An 18,546-nucleotide genomic window follows, 5' to 3' on the forward strand; every position below is an offset into this window, starting at 1 on the left:
GTTGAGGTGACTGTATACCTTTGTTCTATTAATTCATCTATTAAAAAATTTATTTAAGGCAGCGTCGATCTGCACAGCACATACAGTAGGAGTAAAACATAAAAAGTGTTACATACTGCTGAATCTTTTATTTCTCATTATCATTATATAAATAGGAGAGTCACATTTGTTGCTGTCATTTCTGGGCCACAGCAAGCTAAATTAACATTCATCTGTTCATAAATTCAAGATTTGTTCAGTTGTAGTGAAGATTTGAGTTTCATAATTCAATACGAATCTTGATTGTTCTGTTTAGCGTTTCTATAGCCGTAAAGAACAAAGAGACGCTGGATTTAAAAGGATGGTAGAATTTTGGTCTTTCTTAAAAAAATAATGTTAAACTGATCATATTTACTACTTTTATTCAGAGCTTTTTCTAATAAAGCATGAGAATTTCTTTAATTTATTCAGGATAGAATAAATTCTAAAAGCACAAAGATACGTGCAAAACAGGAAGCTTTTTCAGTACTGCTCAACTGAAAGAGTCAAATTTTGTTATTAATCACACTGGTGTAAATGTTGACCAAGCCTGCAAAATTCAGTGGATTTATACCAACGATAGATCTTTAGCATATGATTCTGATTATTTGCAGCTTTGTTTCTAAACATTATAAACTTCTGCCATGTATTTATTTTATTTTGACTGATATTCTTGAATTACATGTAACTGTAGGTTTAACTTGGACCCTGAGAAGAAGTGCACTGACAGCATGCTGTGGGAGGCACTGGAAATAGCACAGCTCAAGCATGTGGTGAAAGCGCTACCTGGGGGTCTAGGTAATGAGACTTCCTTTTTGAGAAGAATTGCTTCCAGTGTTCACAACATTCCTGTTTCACATTTACTGCTTATTAAAAAAGTAGTTGCTGAAGAAAAAACTTTTTTGGTTTATGACAAAAGGTACTTGCCAGCAGGCAAAAGTCCTGTATCCATCTAACTGCCTTACCTACCAGCTGCACCTGTGGGGCAGAATCCTGTTTTATTCAAATCAATGGTAAAATTATTATTTTATTTCAGTATGTCATTGTTATGAAACATTGAGGTTTACAGGTCTTGTGAATTCAAAGAAGGTGCCAAGAAGTCAGGTGTTAGTAGAATATGTTCTTTGGTATTTTCCAATAGTCATGTCCAGGGAGGAAGATTTCAAAAGCTTGAAGGTGTGATTCATTTGGCCATGCAATGAAACAAACAAAACTAAAAAAAACCTTGAAAATTGAAAGTTATACAGCCTTAGGGTACAGAAATTACAGATGCTACTTTGACAGGGGGATGCAGTGTCATAGATCACAAGTGTTCCAGATAAACTCGCTTTAAACACACCTAGTTACTTTGATGTCTAATAGATATAAAGAATATAGTGAGGCAGAAGTACTGGTCATATAATTGGGTCACCAGCAGCTGTAGACCTAGGAAATGTTACTTTGAAAGCCCTTATGCTGGAAGTGAGACATTATTTTCCAAGCATGTGCTCTGCTCTGATCAGACCCTCTCATACACACGCATGCACACCATATAAACAGTGGTTTTGCTATATCGTTTCCAGATGCTATAGTCACAGAAGGGGGTGAAAACTTCAGCCAGGGCCAAAGACAGCTGTTCTGCCTAGCAAGGGCTTTTGTGCGGAAGACGAGCATCTTCATTATGGATGAAGCCACAGCATCTATTGACATGGCAACAGTGAGTTTGGAGTGTTGCTGACTTCCTGTTTTCCTTGGTGGGGAGGGAACTGCTAATAGGCAAAGAAAAAGGTGGAAAGCAATTCTCTCTAACCTGTAATACGCTTAGATCGCATTTAGTGCAGACATGTTTACAAGTCCAGGTAGTTGTGAGTTATTGCTAACTAGAGAGCTTTCAATTCATTTTACTAGGGGGTTAATAGTTATTCCAGCATTGTTTGCATTAGGAAAATGAAGCACGTTATTTTCATTGGCAGTTTTATTTCCTAAAGTAAGCAAAGCTTTGGAAGGTCAGCTGAGATGGTCAGTGAAGGGTAAACTGGCAAGCAGAATAATGTCCCCAGTATGGTGGACAGGACAGGTCAGGAAGTTAGAAGGCTTGAAATTAGAGTCAAGGAAATAAACAAAGAGACAGAGAAGACATACTGGATTACTGCATTAATTGTCTGAAATTGCTAGACACATGTTAAACCACACAATATTAGTGCACTGACTAGATTTTTGCCAAATAACAGTACATTCTTAGGATTTTTTTTTCTTCTGTTATGAGAAATGTTTCAGTCTTTTTCTTTCGATGAGTAAAGAATATCATTGGAAGGGTTTATTGTAACAGCTACAATTTTTACTTGTATGAAATGTTACTGTGTTGGGTGTCAGTAAGGTTATGAATTATACTGTACGCAGCCCAGTTAAAATTCTTAATTTTGATTCATTGAGGATATACTTCCTCTCTTGAGATACCTAAAGAACAGGTAATAGCAAATAAAAATATCTGTGCTAGTGACATTTCTAGGCAGTTTGGTACACAACATCAAGTTTCCTAAATATCAAAGGATAGTACTTGTTGAGTGAGAACTATGTATGTTAAGACCATCTTAAATGTTATCTCCACTGTTAAATATGCCAGGTACAGCATACTCCCTTGCTTATCCCTGACACCCCTTGGTGTTAGAAGTCCCTAGTCTGCTGGGACATTCCTGGGCTTGCAGCAGGGTGAAAAACACCTCACAGAGGCACCTTTGTGCAGGCAGCCTGGCAGCACCCTGAATTCACTTTTGATTTCCTCACTGTAGGACTGAGGTCAGGATAGTAGGGGTCTGGGGACCAGAGCACAACTGTCATGTGTGCTGAATGCCAGAGGCAGCGGGGGTGGCAAGAACAAGCAAGGGCTGTCTAACTGGAGACCAGGCTCTGAGTTAGTTTTGGCACAGCGTTAATTCTTCATTTCTGCAATGAAGGATCGGTAAAAGCATGGAATAATTACTGGCTACTTAAGCCTTCCTAGTATCTGTGTGTCTGTCATGTAACTTCTGTTGTTTAAAGAGCAACAAACATTTTTCTTTACATAGGAGAACATACTCCAGAAGGTAGTCATGACTGCATTTGCTGACCGTACTGTGGTTACAATAGCAGTAAGTACAGTTTCTGCTACCTTTCTAATGTAAACAAGAATCAGAAATGTCACATTAGTTAATTCTTGTAAATGTTGATAAATGTGTTAATTTGGCCATTAGTCTTTTCTTTTAAAGCAGTGTTTAAGTGTAAGCTTTCGTTTCCATTTTAAATTACTTTCTTATTTATAGAATCATAGAATCATTTAGGTTGGAAAAGACCTTTAAGATCATCAAGTCCAACTGTCAACCCAGGGCTGCCAAGTCCATCCCTAAACCATGTCACTCAGCCCCGCATCTACACATTTTCTAAACACCTCCAGGGATGGTGATTCCTCCCCCTCCCTGAGCAGCCTGTTCCAGTGCTTGATCACCCTTTCAGTGAAAAAACTGTTCCTAACACCCGACCTAAACCTCCCTTGGCACAACTTGAGGCTGTTTCCTCTTGTTCTGTTCCTGGTTATCAGGGAGGAGACGCCGACCCTCACCTGCCTGCAGCCTCCTTTCAGGTAGTTGTAGAGAGCAAGAAGATCCTCCCTGAGCCTCCTCCTCTCCAGACTCAACACCCCCAGTTCCCTCAGCCGCTCCTCATGAGACTTGTGCTCCTGCCCCTTCCCCGGCTCCGTTGCCCGTCTCTGGACACGCTGCAGCACCTCTATGTCCCTCTTGTAGTGAGGGGCCCAAAACTGAACACAGGTTTCGAGGTGCGGCCTCACCAGTGCCGCGTATGGGGAGACGATCACTGCCCTTGTCCTGCTGGCCACATTGTTTTGGAGAGAAGCCAGGATGCCCTTGGCCACCATGGCCACCTGGGCACACTGCTGGCTTATGGTCAGCCAGCCATCAGCCAGCACTTCCCAGCCGCTCTGCCCCAAGCCTGGAGCGCTGTGTGGGGTTGCTGTGACCCAAGAGCAGGACCCAGCACTTCTCCTGGTTGAACCCCATACTATTGGCCTTGGCCCATCGGCCCAGCCTGCCCAGACCCCTCCGCAGAGCCTGCCTGCCTCCAGCAAGTGTCATCTGCAAAGGTACCGAGAGAGCACTCGATCCCCTCGCCCAGATCATCGATAAAGGCATTAAGCAGGACCGGCCCCAGCACCGAGCCCTGGGGACGCCGCTTGTGCCCGGTGCCAGCGGGGTGTAACTCCATTCCCCGCCGCGCTCTGGGCTCGGTGTCCAGCCAGCTTCCAACCCAGCGCAGAGCACACCCCTCCCAGCCGTGGGCAGCCGCTTTCTCCAGGAGATGCTGTGGGAGACGGTGCCGAAGGCTTTACTAAGGTCCAGACAGGCAACATCCACAGCCTTTCCCTCGTCCACTGGGCAGGTCACCTTGGCATAGAAGGAGATCAGGTTCCTCAAGGAGGAACTGCCTTTCCTAAACCTGTGCTGGCTGGGCCTGACCCCCCAGCTGTCCCGCACGTGCCACGTGATGGCACTTTGGATATTTAAATACATAATAACAGCTGCTTTAATGTGTTACATGATGCTAGATCCGATTGCCTGTAAAGGCATGCAGTCTTAAGTACACAGTCTGTTTTCTGTTACCCATTTTAGGGTAATTTAAAATATAATATGACTTTGACTACTGTGAAATCTAAGAATGTTTCATCAAGCTACAATAATAATTTAACAAAGGACAAGTAAAATTATGTGGTAGTTCTGCCACTGGATAAAGCAGTTATGTTTCAGAATTTAAATAAATTAGAATCTTACCAACTTTTAAAAATAAACATTCCATCCCTGCTGACAGTGATTTAATTTAAGTTTGCATATTCTTGAAGTGATTATATAAAGATTTGAGTATCTCTTAAAAAATTGTTTATGAAAGAGATTTGACCTGAATCAAAGCAGTTGGCTTAACAGATGTGTCAGAAGCAATACAGATCTTTTAGTTCTCTGTTTTCTAGAAAAACACATATTTCAGGAAGGTGAAGTAAAGTCATTAAGCTTCTTAACATTTAAAAATTAAATACAAGTCAAGAAACCTATGCTCAGGAATGTTACAGTATGTTTTTATTTTTACCTAGCATATGTGTAATAGAAAACCTGATTTATTTCAAGGTATCCATTCATTGTGTCATTATTAAAAAGGCAAAGGAATCATAAGCCTGAAATTTCCTGCTTTCTCTGCCTGAAAATTCTTGAGTTGCACTGCATTTTGCATTTATGTATCTTTTTCAGTTTGTTTGGGGATAGGCTGAGAAAGTTTTATTAATCTTTCACTCTCTTAGTGAGTTTTAAACTGCACAGTTCAAGCAAACAGCATTTTGGAAGAAATTTACTGTGAATGTTTTTACTTCCAAATGTAAATGTGGTTTACAGCAGGTGGGTTTGTATTCAAAACATTCTCTAGTAAAAATATAACAAGTTTTTTGGGGGTGGGGTAGGTGATGGCTTTCGCTTTTTCTTTGTGTTTTTTGTTGGGTTTTCAGTGGGGTTTTTGATTGGTTTTTTTTTTTCCCCCAGAGAAGGCCGTATATTCCCAATTTGCATTAGGAAGAATAGGAGGAGTCTAGTATTTGGTCTGTATTATCATCTACGTTACTTTACCAGTGATTGTGTTATACTGAAAGAGGTCAGACAACCAGGGCAGGGAGTACAACTGGAATGTGGTATTTTAGTCCTCTCCCCCTGCCTGTGGATTGGATAAATGTCACAGGAGGACTGTGGCAGAGATGAGATTTGTAGATACCATCAGTGATTATTTAATGGAACATCTGGCTAGGAAGCCACAGAAAGAAATACAAGAGTTGTTGTGGTACTGAGGGGGCCCAAGATCTGGTTAGGAACTTTACGGGTGAAGAGCAACTGTGTAACAGGGGCCATAGTATTTTAAGATTAAATATCCCTGCAGGAGTAACGCAGACCCCAAAAATCCAATGGAGTTACACTCAACTTTAAAGAGTAGAATTCTGGAAAGAATTCTGGAAAAATCAAGGAGGCTTGCTAAAAACAAACCTCAAAAATATACGCAGGGTAGGGGGATGGGGGTAACCTAGCTAAAAAGAAGCAGAGAAGAAAATTGAATCTGCCAGGAGTCGTGGAAATTACTGGAGGATTTTATTCAAAGATCCTGGAGCCAATGCATGCTATTTATTAGGAAAGGCTTGAGTAAGGATAGAAACTGGTATGGCTAAACAAATAAAGATGATTAGAAACAAGAAGGCATTCTTGTAGAAGATGAACTCATAAAGAAAACAGAAATTATCATAAACTCTGGCATGTTTATATGAAAATGCAATAAGGCAGGCCAAAAAAAAACCCCTATGAGAGTAGCTTCTGGGAGCTATCAAAACTAATAATGAATTCATGAATCCCTGAAACACACCGCAGCAAGAAGTCTGTCAATTTATAGGGGTATTTGATGGTGGATATATGAAAGGAATGCTCAGGAAAGATAATGGTATTGCAGAAAGCTAAATTAATTATTTTTATTATCCACTGTGAATAGAACTATGGAGGTTTCTTCCTAATAATATAAATTAATCAAATGTTAGGGGTCACTAGAAAAAGGGTAGAGAACAAAAAGAGACAACATCATACCTTGAATATTGTGTATAGTTCCAGTCCGCTCATCCCCAGAACGACATGTTGTAACTGAAAAGTGTTGGGAAGCACAAAGATGATCGAAAGAGTGGAACTGCTCCTTAAGGGGAGCAGCTGAGTAGGCTCGGCCTCTTCTGCCTGGAAGAAGGACAACATAAGGATATGTGAGACTGGTCTGCAAAATCATGAGGCAAGGGGCATCAGATGAAGTTCTGAGTGGTGAGGCCCAGAGCATACAAAAGTGTGCACTTGTTCATGCAGTGGGGCGCAAGCCTTGAAAAATCTTTTCCAAAGAATGTAGATGAAAAACATTTATGAAAGCTCAAGAGAAGATGTGGGCAAGGTCTTAGAAAAGAGATCCATTCAGTTTTACAAACAGACAAACCACACCAATCTCAGGAACCCCCGTGATCTAGATGTAGCCCAGGACTGGGAGGGTGCCTGCATGCAGTACCACAATTCCTTCCCTGTTCTCACTTCCGGGCTACCTTCCTGTGGCAACACTCGGTGGCAGGACTCCGAGCTAGGGACATTGTAGTCTGAACTTACATGACTCCTCATACTGAAGTACCTCAAGTACCTATGTGCAATTTATGATACTTGAGTATCCACATGGCTCTTGGTCTGTATGTTTATCTGCAGTATTTGCACAGTAAATTAGGATGAAAGTAGGATAAGTAAACCTAATCAAACTTGAACTTGATAATTTCTGCAACTCTGTCTTATCCTGGAATGCATTTGGTAGATATGCTGAACTAGCATTTTGTTTCTTTTTCAGCATCGTGTGCATACAATCCTCAATGCAGACTTGGTTATTGTCATGAAGAGAGGGGTTATTTTGGAATATGACAAGCCTGAGGTTCTGCTAGAACAAGAAGACAGTGTCTTTGCTTCTTTTGTACAAGCAGATAAATAACAAAAATAAATGAAGCATTTTAAAGTATAATTGTATTATTTTCTAAAAATGTAAAATACCTGTAAATAAATATTTCATAATAAATTGAGGTTTTCCTTTTTTAATAAAATGAGCGATTTTTCTCCATCTGAAGCATTAACAAATTATCTGTGTATTTTCCTTTTATGTATACTACTACTCTTTTTATTTGCTACCAAAGAATCATGAAATATAGCTGAAAAAATGATATGGGTGAAATATGAGAGGGTACACATCAAACATAGCCGGCATGGAGTTTTTATGTAACTCTTAAACCTCTCCTGTCATTCTATTAACATGTTATTTTTATGTCATAGTTCTACTGTAGATAGTGCTCATGGCTGACTAAATACAGAAGGAAAAATTGTATACCAAAGGGATTTCTCAAAAGCTTGTATCTCTTATTCATATGACTCTGTAAAGCTTTAATATCTAAATATAAAATCTATAAAGCATTTTTTATATTGTCCTTTATTGATAGTTCCTGTGTCTCTTGTTCTCTCCTTTAATACCTTTTAGAAACGAATCACGTTCCTTTAGTTTTCCTTAGGCTGCCTCACCTCTACCCCCATTGAATACTATTATACTGATTCCAAACAGGATTGAGCTAGACTCCCTCCCAAACTGTGAGGAAGCTACGAGTAGGCAGGCTGCGATAACATAGCAGTGTTTAATGCACGCTTTTTCCAGACCAGTACAGATGTACCAATTCATCTGGACATTATCCCTCCAAGTCTAGTAAAAAAAGAGCATTAAACCTTTCACTGTAGTTCAGAGCCATGACAGCTTGACTCATTGTCTCCTAGTTTTAGGTATTTCACCCGCTGTCACACTGTTTCTAGATTCACTGTGATCCTTACCAATAGATGATATATGCTTAATTTGTAACCACTGAAATTATCCTAATATGGCTAGGTATCACCTTACCCCCGCCCTATTGATTCATTGTGACAATCCTTTCAGGATTTATTAGTTGCTAAGGGGTTAGAATGTCAAAAAATGGAAGGCTACACAAATTTTTCACTGTTAATCTTTTTATAGCAACATTGGCTTTACATCCATTTATGTACTCTTCCCCTTTTTGAAGAATTTCTAGCACTTAGTAAAATTGCTTTGTCTTTCTTTTTTCTGTCTTTAGTCTGTTCAATTAATTTGGAATCTGTTTTTTTAAAAGCTTTATTTTCTAGAAAAAGACACCTCTGTATTCTCATGGGATACATGATATTTTTAATGCATTACTTCTAGCATTGCAGCAGAAAGCAAGAACTTCTGTTGCAGTTTTAGTAGTGTTAACAGTTCCACAGTGGAGTATTTGCAGCATCTGCCTGCTATTATTTGTGCAATATCTAAGGGCATTAAACTGAGGCCACAGAACATACAGCTGCATAAAATTGGGGAGGTGGAATGCAGTTATGCAGACGAGTGCATGAGCTCTGTCATTGCCTGCTACAGATGAAGAATGAAAATGGGCAGTTGGGAGAGATTTCCTTCCCCAGTGAATCACTGGGCAGCAGCAAAGAAAACAGCTGCAGAACTACTGGTGTGCTTTCACCCTAGGGTACCGGGCATCCATCAGGGCTAAGAGAGAAGAAATGGGAGATGGCTGATTGTCCTTCCAGGGCACCAGAAAGGCAGAGTGAGGGCACGGCAGGTTTCCGCTACAGCTACTGTGCCTGCTGCCTCCTAGCTGCCCAGCACTGGTCTAAGGCAGGATCTCATCCTGTAAAGGCTTAGGAGAACATTGCTCTGCAGGACATCTCAAACTCACGCTGCAGAGAGAGATCCTCAGAAGCTTTGCAAGTGCCTGTGGAGGTCCTATATCCTAATGGCAAGAGGAGAGATACAGGGAAGCAAGGTTTCATATAATTTTAATAAAGTGCCTGGGATTTGACACTGTGGTTTGGACCAGCTTCTAATCCATAAGCTTCTGACAACCTTATCTAGAAAGGAATGCAAGGGAGCATATCGCTAAGACTGCATTATATCTTGCAGCATTAAGAAAACACTCAAAACACAAGTGTCATACATTTCAATTGAAAATGGGCCTTCTATTTCACAAAGCAGCATTGCAGGAGCATAGGGTGAGTTGGTTCATATCCAATGATCATGTATCTTTTTGATGGTACCACACTACTGGACAAACGTGTGAACAGGGAGGCCTCTCAGCTGCCACTTTGGACAGAGTAGACTTCACATTGCCTCAGCACATTTTATCTAGTCTTGTTTATATGGGCCCAAGTCCCAGGGGAGTATTTGCCTGCTCCCTAACTCCAAAGCATGAGATTCTCAACAGTGACCAGAAGCAGCATCCAAGAAAATTATCCTGTGGTGGGAGACTCACTGCTATTATCTGAGCTGTTAAACCTGTTGCCTTGAGCTAGGCAGGCTAGAAGTCACTATTGAATCAGGCTCACAAGTGTATTTTGCAGGGCTATGAAGCATTACCAAGCAAAGTGCTGTACTAAAACAGGTACAAGACAGCCCCAGAGCAGCCACGTCCAGACTTTCATTTCTCCTCTGGGATGGGACTTGGCTCAGTCCCAAAGGTGTTAGTAGGATAAGCTGTCCATGAAGACACAAAGTTTGTTTTATTTTGCTTGCTTTCTATAAATACTCCCATTATACAACAACTGCTATAGCATTTATCTCCTTGTCTTAGTGTGACCATTTCATCCTATTCTATTTATTTTTAAGGGAGCACTGTGTCACTGGGAGGCCAGGAAGCACAGCATGCCTGCTACATTAGCCCTCTCTCCAGCCTTCCCCTGTGGCTTTGCCTAAACAGCTCCCATCTCTTTTCTTTTTTCTACCCACTCATACAGCAAGGGGATTTCTGGGGCTTAATTTGTGTTAGGTTAACACTGTGTAGCCTTTGAAAGACAGACCTGCTTCTAAAGGCAGAGTAACACCATGGTGCCAACTAAATTATAATTTAACAATTATAGTAATATCTTATTTGATAGCCATTAAAATTAGGATAAATTAGGGTGGGGGTGGGGGAATTTTGAAATATAAAACCTATTTTGTGGGTGGAAAAACTTACCCCTCATGATTCAATACTACAGAGTGGGACTGTTGATTCCTGTGAGCCCAATTTGTTCAGCAGCTCTTAACACAAATATGTTGGCTCACACAGAAGAGCTGTCACTTTTTTCTTTAAAGTATCTGTCACTTGATCCACAAAGACAGGGCTTCTTTTTACTCTGCTCTAGAAACTCTTCAGCAGAAGCCACTTGCTTTGCTGTCCCATCTCAGCCAGTAAGTGCTCAGAAGTGAAGGGAAACAAGTGGCAAATGACAGTCCCAATAAAGAACAGAAGTGGAAACAAGACAACACCCTTCTATCTCTGTAGAGTTCAGGATTCCTAAAACCAACATGGTGTGTTCATGCAATACCCCTTGCTGTAGCAGGCTCCATGGATCGTTCCTAGCACCAGACTATGAAGCAATTTAACCTTCCCTTGCAAAGACTCCTCTGACACATTTTTTTTTTAGTCTACATTCACGTCGTTACCACCCTCTGGAGGAAAAGGTACTGAATAAGAAAGCAATTAGAAAAGAGTAAAGAAAAATGGCATGAAAGACACGACTGCCTCTTGAATCCTAGATTTGTAGAATCATTTAGGTTGGAAAAGACCTTTAAGGTCATCAGGTCCAACTGTAAACCAAACACTGCAAGGTAGCTATGTCCTTCTCTGCAAAAGAGTGTGAAATGTTACCCTGCGTGGTGTTATAGAGCCCCTTTATGCTCACTGCAAAATGCTGGAAGCACCTATGAGCTGCCATCAGTTGGAGAACTTCATCTTTGACAAGTAAATCTTCAAATTCCTTCATCCATTTGCATTTTTAAAAGTGTTTAGAGAAAAAAAAAGTATGAAAAATGCAGTATTTTAGAAGTTAAATTGTATCTATAAATCATGTACGTAAAGTAAAAGTGTAGGTGTAGGTGACATTCACAGGAAGCACGCAAAAAAATGTCTAGCAAAGTGATACAGAGAAAGGAGAAATATCTTTGACTAAGCTCAGTGGCCTGGCAGCCAGGTGCCACACCTTGTTGTTATTTTAATTTTTCAAAGCAGCAAGAAAGACAGTGGAACAAGAGAAAGCACTGGGAAACTGACCCCTCCAAAAGGAATGGGTGCCCAAGGACATGCAACTATTCATACATAAGAAGTAGAAATAGTCTAAAGTAATAGTAATCGGTTAATTACAAGACCTATAATGAATGCCTAGAGAGCTCAGAGCCATTACTTAAAAATACTATTCGGAAATCCATAGGTGGGCCACTGTAAGTAGCTGTAGGTGGAGAAAGTTAATTCCAACACCAACTGGCAGGCTCCCAACCACCAGCTGGGCAACTGCCTTTCCCAGGCAATCAATAACTGCTTAAAGTATGTGTGTCCTGGTTTCAGATGGGATAGAGTTAATTTTCTTCTTAGAGCCAAAGCACTTAGAGCCAAGACTCAAAGGAAAGACCATGGACACATACAATTAGAAAAATATAATCAAAAATCCACTGGCACTAAAGAAAAACCTCTTATCCAGAATATCCTAGGATGCTTTAGCAACTCTGTAATGTTGGTGTCTACATGTGAAATAGAAACAAATACCTAAACCAAAGTAAACACATGAATGGGAATGCTGCATTTAAACAGTGGAGCAGCCACATTGGAGTGTGTTTAAATAATGCATCTTGTCACAAAGACACATCCTTATAGGTACGTATATGTATTTATAAACATGCAGACATCATACTGCCACACACAGGTTCCAGCCTTCTGTCTCCTTTTATTGCCTCTTCTGGTAATTTTGATGTCTGTCTGGAAGTTCATGTCCCTGTGGGTTAACCATTTGTGTCTAGATTGTTCTTTGGCAACTTTTACTCCTATTTGGACAGCAGACATTTTCCTGAGCAGTCACAGCTCATATTGTTTCATGAACTCCTCCTTTTAGAAAAATCCTTCCCTAGTCCTGGCAAAATAACTCCAGCAAATTTGCTAAGTGGGACTGAGACCCTTTCATTGCAGGTCTCTGGTTAACCATTATGTGCTTGGATTTGGCCTCTTCAAGGCCATCTCCTATCAATGCCTGCCCTATCTATTGATGAATGCCTTCCTCCTACTTAAAGAGATGTGCAGGTGAATTTCTGGATATTTTTTTAATTATTATTATTAAAGATTTCCTTTTAGAAAATCTCCTTACCATTTTGTTTTCTATTTCACAGAATAATCGCCTAACCTGAAACCACACCATCCTACAAAGTAGGTGCTGCTAATGGAAGGCAGCCAGGTACTGGCAAATATTTACAGAAACCGTGGCCCAAAGCCCGACCTCCCCCTTCCTCAGGGAAAAAAAAACCATAATGAAAAATAATTTGAAAAAAAACTGAGGTAAAAAAGGTAAAGGAAGGCACTTAGCGCACATCGGAGAGCAAGCTGGGACTCGGCTCCCCCTTCTCTCCTCAGAGGGCTACGCTGAGGAGCGGCGCCCAACGGTTTTTAACCGCCTGCCCTTGCGCCCGTTACCCAACGACCGTGAGGTGGAGGCGCGGGCGGGAAACACCTCAGAGCCCCTCTCCCCCCGCCTCGGGCTGCCTGAGGGGCCGGGGCTGCCTCAGAGACCGCAACATGGAGGCCAGGAGCGACCGAGACCGGCCCCACAAGCCGGGTCCGGCGTATGGCTCCGGTCTCGGTCGCTCCCGGCCTCGGAGACGCCGCCTCCCGGCTACGGCAGGGGCTGCGGCTGCGGCGGCGGCGTGTCCCCCCCCCCCTTCCCGGCTCCCTCCCTCGGCGGAGCGGCGGCTGCATGGGGCGGCGCTGAGCGGCGGAGCGGCGGCGGGGAGCCATGCTGTCGAGGAAGGGGATCATCCCCGAGGAGTACGTGCTGACCCGGCTGGCGGAGGATGTGCCGGATCATGCCCGGTACCGTGCCCGGGAGCGGCGGGCACGTTTTGTGGGCAAGAACGGTGCCTGTAACGTGGCCCATAAAAACATCCGGGAGCAGGGGCGCTTCCTGCAGGACGTCTTCACCACTCTGGTGGACCTCAAGTGGCCCCACACGCTGCTCATCTTCACCATGTCCTTCCTCTGCAGCTGGCTGCTCTTTGGCATGGTTTGGTGGCTCATCGCCTTCGCCCACGGGGACCTGGACCACAGCACCCGGCTGCAGCGTGAGAATGGCGAGGGGGCGGCGGGGGCCCCGGCTGGCTTCGTGCCCTGCGTGACCAGCATCCACTCCTTCACCTCTGCCTTCCTCTTTTCCATCGAGGTGCAGGTGACCATCGGCTTTGGGGGACGCATGGTGACAGAGGAGTGCCCAGCCGCTATCCTGGTGCTGATTGTGCAGAACATCGTGGGGCTGGTGATCAACGCCATCATGCTGGGCTGCATCTTCATGAAGACCTCACAGGCCCACCGCCGGGCCGAGACCCTCATCTTCAGCAAGCACGCAGTCATCGCCCTGCGGGAGGGCAAGCTCTGCTTCATGCTGCGGGTGGGTGACCTCCGGAAGAGCATGATCATCAGTGCCACCATCCGCATGCAGGTGGTGAAGAAGACCGCCAGCCTGGAGGGGGAGGTGGTGCCCCTCAACCAGATCGACATCCAGATGGAGAACCCCGTGGGGGGCAACAGCATCTTCCTCGTCTCCCCACTCATCATCTACCACGTGATAGACAAGAACAGCCCCCTCTACGACATCTCCCCTCTGAACCTTCACCACCACGAGGACCTGGAGATCATCGTCATCTTGGAAGGGGTGGTGGAGACCACCGGCATCACCACTCAAGCCAGAACCTCCTACCTGGCAGATGAAATCCTCTGGGGCCAAAGGTTTGTGCCCATTGTGGCAGAGGAAGATGGGCAATACTCTGTGGACTACTCTAAATTTGGCAACACAGTGAAAGTGCCCACCCCTTCATGCACTGCTAGGCAGCTTGAGGAGGACAAGAGTATTATGGACACCATGCCATTGTCCCCTAAAGGCACAATAAGGAAGAGGTCTGTCAAGCTAAAGCCCAAGTTTACCATAAGTGATGATCCTTCCTGATGCCTTTGGACTGGGAAACTCTGTTAGGCCTTTGTGTCTGAAAAATCTCATAAACTCAAAACACTGAGGTGGCCTCTTACTTTTTTTTAAATTCAGGTTGGTAGCACAAGGTATGTTCTGGTGTTATTTATTGTGGGATAAATCTAAAGCTAATTATATTTTTTTAAAGGTGTGAGAGATTTCAAGCAGCACTGGGAGTAGAAAAATCACAGTCTGCAGCTTTAAATTTCCATTCAGACTGTCCTGTTTAATTGCATGATCATTTTGCATTGATTCATCTGCAGGTAATGATATATTTTCTCAAAGAATAAATGTATATTTATCCACAGAGACTGCATTACTTAGGGTCTTGCAGTGTCCTCAAGTCAGTAGTTTTTAACTGTTTTTTTCTAACTTGAACAATCAATATAGCAAAATATTAATAATAAATAAAGTAGGTTGGATTTAAATGATAACAAAAGGGTCAGGTAATGTTACGTATGACACAAGATCAGATCTGAAAGTGTCTATGTATTATACTCTACATCTCAAAGAAATTAACTGCCGGATTTGCTTCATCCATATTGTATGGTATGGAGCCACTCCTGCTACATGCAATATGAAATGGATTTGAGTATTTACTTTTGTTTATTTTAAAACTCTTTACACTTCCAAAATAAAACATTCAGGAATGCCTTTTTGGACTGTACATTTCTGATAGTAAGCAATGCTTTGCCTTTAAAAAGAGTAGCAGATAGTATACAACTGATATTAATTATCAATAGGAAAAAATCTGTGTTCTGATTTCTAAAAGAAGAGAAGTAATGTCCCCTCTGCCCCGAGCCACATGGCCATGGGATACTCAGTAAGAAAATTAATCTCTCCTTTAGGCCAGAGTGAATTGTGTTTGATTCAGGGACTATTCATAGAATTAGTTATTTTAAATGAAAGAGCAATGCTGAATGCTGAAATTATATCTGCATGCAATAGGCAAAACCTTTCTCTCCCTTCAAGTCAAAGAAGTTGAGGGTTTTGTGCTTGGGGAAAGAAGGGATGTGTAAGGCCGTGTGGTCACTTCTGGGGTGCTCTGTCACAAAGCATACACCTGCTGAGGAAATTATTCCCTTTCCATTTACACCCTGACCTCCCGACACAGCCGGTGCCTGTCTTGTTTTTTAGCTGAAATCAAGATCCTGTATTTACCGGCAAACATGAAGGAGCCATGCTCACCCCTTCAGTTCCACAGTGGTGATAGGAGCAATTCCCCTTAGCACACTCCTGCAGATCCTCTGTCTGCAGATATCAGTAACAGCAGCAATTTTATTTCGATCCAGGGTTATTAGGAGATAGCAGCAGTATTAACTACAGTGTGCTATTAACAGGGCAAATTGCCACTCAAGTGAAAAAAGGTAATGTCCAAATAAAACTTAAATAAGCATCACAGAAGTGATCCAACACCTGGTTACATAAGCTGTGCAAAAGAGGCACAAAGTTACTTTCAACTTCATTATTCAAAGAGCTTCTAGTATCAAGTTCTTGTGTGTTAGGTAGTTCATGACAGGTACCTAAAATTCATGTTGGCAATAATATGGCAAATTTTTGATGCCTCATCAGTGTAACAATATGACAAACTCATTCAAAAGTGTGACAAAACTTCCGTATCGACTATGGAATATTTTCAGGCATCTATAATAAAATGAAATAATGTTTGGGTGAAACCAAAGGTTGTTTTAAACTGATGAAATAGTAGTTATGTTTTCAATATTTATGTATTTCAGTTTTATGAAGATCTGTATCAGCATTATCAGGCAGCCTGTTAAGAGAATAAACGCCTGTTCAGTTTTCAGATTCCCAATACACCAATACTAGTCTGTGAACAGCTCTGAAAATGTGATATGAGTTTCACAATGAAAAAAAAAACTAGCATTAACAAGTAGCCAGCAAAAAAAATTGGAAAGGCACATTTTACATTTGTAATGATAAAAAAATCCTATTTTTAAAAATAGGGAATGATTAAATGCCTTTGATGATTAAATTTCTTCTGTAAGACTGAGTCTAATTGTCACATTATTTTCCAGCTTTCCCATTTACTGCCTCTATTCCATCTCCCATCACCCATCAAAGGGGCACTGACAGTAGAGCTATTTGCATTTCCTAGACACCTTTGTTCCTTTGAAAGTTCATTGTTCTTTATCACTTGTCACAATACCACTGCTCTGTTCTTACAGTGTCATAGACAAAATACTAGAATTAGCTTTCCAGTGACTCGAAATCGTTGGCTTCTACATAGTCTCTTTAGTGCCTTATTTCAATGTGTAAAATACACCTTAAGGCTCTCGCACAAAACCTCTTCAGCTCTGGTAGCGTTTTAAAGCTCTTTTCAAGATTTGACCTAAATGTAAAGCAGCTTCAGCAGCACTACCGTGCAACTATTTTCAGGAACTGATGCAAGCTTTTTTTCCCTCAGGGAAATCTGTGCTACAGAGAGGTAGAAAATTCTCTTTGTTCACTGGAGATGGGAGGGGAAAGACAGGAGCTTGCGTATGCTGGGCTGCTTTCAGGACCACTTTTTATGTCACTTCTTTGACAAGAATCTGCCTAATTTTCTGAAGTCTTGCAGTAAATAGGTATCATAATATTATGAGGAAGGCAGGATTTGTACTTTTAACATCACCATAGTGAATTATTTCAATCAAAGTGTTGGTGATTTTGAATCTCAGGGTTCTTGTGATTTTAAATCCTTCTATTCTTTGACCATTTAAAATATTCAGGAACATTTCAGGGGCAGAGCAAGGAAGAAGTGTATTTATTTTGAACTAGATGTGTATTTATTTTGTACTAGGGATATTACTTCTTTGTGAGGATCCTTTCATTTAGTCATTTACAAAGTATTTGGGAACACAAATATCTGAAACTGTTCCTGAAGTTGTACTTCTGCTGACAACCCTCATTCTCTGTGGAAAGGTTCTGGAGAAGGCACCAATGATACCATTTGATGTAGAAAAGTTCTTATTCTTAGCAATGAGCAAACACTAAATTTTCCATAGTTGAAGTCCAAAGCGAGTGGGCTCTTGAACCTTCTCTCTCAGCCTACATCGGCTTTTTGGTAGGTGGTACCGCCTCTGGGATGCTGCCAAACAGCTCAGGGGAGTGTGCTGTGGCTCCCTCCACTGCTACCTCTCCACATGGCCTCTGCACAGAAACCAGTGGGAGGGAAGCTGGAGGCTGCATGCTAAGGGATTGCCCTGGCTGAGGGGAGGGCACGGACACAAGAAGTGGGGAGCTGTAGGTTTTGTAATGACCTGTTACTGAGTTTAGGTTGTGGCAGAACTAACTGTGTCCATGGGAATTGCCTTTCACGTACTTCAGAGTCTGGAGACCATTATCGGTTTATGCTCGTAGTTCACACTGTTTAGTGCATTCTAATTGGAGTTTGTTAAACTATTTGGATCGACAGAAGGATAAGCTTATTAATCAGAAACAGAGTCTGAAGAACCCTTATGTTATATGCCATAGTTTTAAAATACTTGTAGTGACTGCTGGTGAGAACGTAGCCTGCCGGGCATATCAGTTTCATGTTGCGTTTCCTAATGAAATCAAGTGACATTCATATACAAAATTAGAGTATAACAAGGTCTGACTTGGTCTCTTTATCCCCCAAGGCACTTGATAAGTATAGTATTATAGTGGTGTACTTCAGTAGGACAATGTCCCTGTAAAATAGAAAGAAAACAGAATTGAACTCAAGAGGCTGCATATTGAGGCAAAAGAGGGTCACAGACACAAAATAAATACATTTAAAATCCACAGGTAACACAGAGGGAAGTCAGTGTCAAGAAGTAATAAACTATTTCCTTTTGAAGCCCTTCTTACCAGCGAAGCTGTGACAATGCTGAGGTGAGAGATCAGAGACCTAAAAAGCAGATATGAGGAGCTG

At 41.9% G+C, this 18,546-nt stretch overlaps 2 protein-coding genes across 7 annotated transcripts in view; both read left to right on the forward strand.

Annotated features, from left to right (window-relative positions):
* ABCC8 (ATP binding cassette subfamily C member 8) overlaps nucleotides 1-8,039 on the forward strand; it is an 82,981-nt gene extending 74,942 nt beyond the window's left edge. For 4 of the 5 annotated variants that reach the window (XM_055814003.1, XM_055814004.1, XM_055814006.1 and 1 more), the window contains 4 exons: nucleotides 713-816; nucleotides 1,581-1,714; nucleotides 3,063-3,125; nucleotides 7,429-8,039. In XM_055814003.1, coding sequence (XP_055669978.1) covers nucleotides 713-816; nucleotides 1,581-1,714; nucleotides 3,063-3,125; nucleotides 7,429-7,566 — 439 coding nt within the window. In that variant the 3' untranslated portion in view covers nucleotides 7,567-8,039. The remainder of the gene's footprint in view (nucleotides 1-712; nucleotides 817-1,580; nucleotides 1,715-3,062; nucleotides 3,126-7,428) is intronic. The other variant, XM_055814005.1, reaches the window with a different exon arrangement.
* Nucleotides 8,040-13,312: 5,273 nt separating this feature from the next.
* Nucleotides 13,313-15,305, forward strand: KCNJ11 (potassium inwardly rectifying channel subfamily J member 11). 2 transcript variants are annotated; one of them, XM_055814665.1, is made up of 2 exons: nucleotides 13,313-13,504; nucleotides 13,676-15,305. In XM_055814665.1, the coding sequence occupies exons 1-2, from the start codon at nucleotides 13,428-13,430 to the stop codon at nucleotides 14,628-14,630; spliced, it is 1,032 nt and encodes a 343-aa protein (XP_055670640.1). In that variant the 5' UTR covers nucleotides 13,313-13,427; the 3' UTR covers nucleotides 14,631-15,305. The 2 variants fall into 2 exon arrangements, with proteins under 2 accessions (XP_055670640.1, XP_027640743.2); XM_027784942.2 differs by having other exon boundaries at nucleotides 13,315-15,305.
* The last annotated feature ends 3,241 nt before the right edge of the window (nucleotides 15,306-18,546 follow it).

Source organism: Falco peregrinus, chromosome 9, assembly GCF_023634155.1.
Source record: "Falco peregrinus isolate bFalPer1 chromosome 9, bFalPer1.pri, whole genome shotgun sequence".
Lineage (NCBI taxonomy): Eukaryota > Metazoa > Chordata > Aves > Falconiformes > Falconidae > Falco > Falco peregrinus.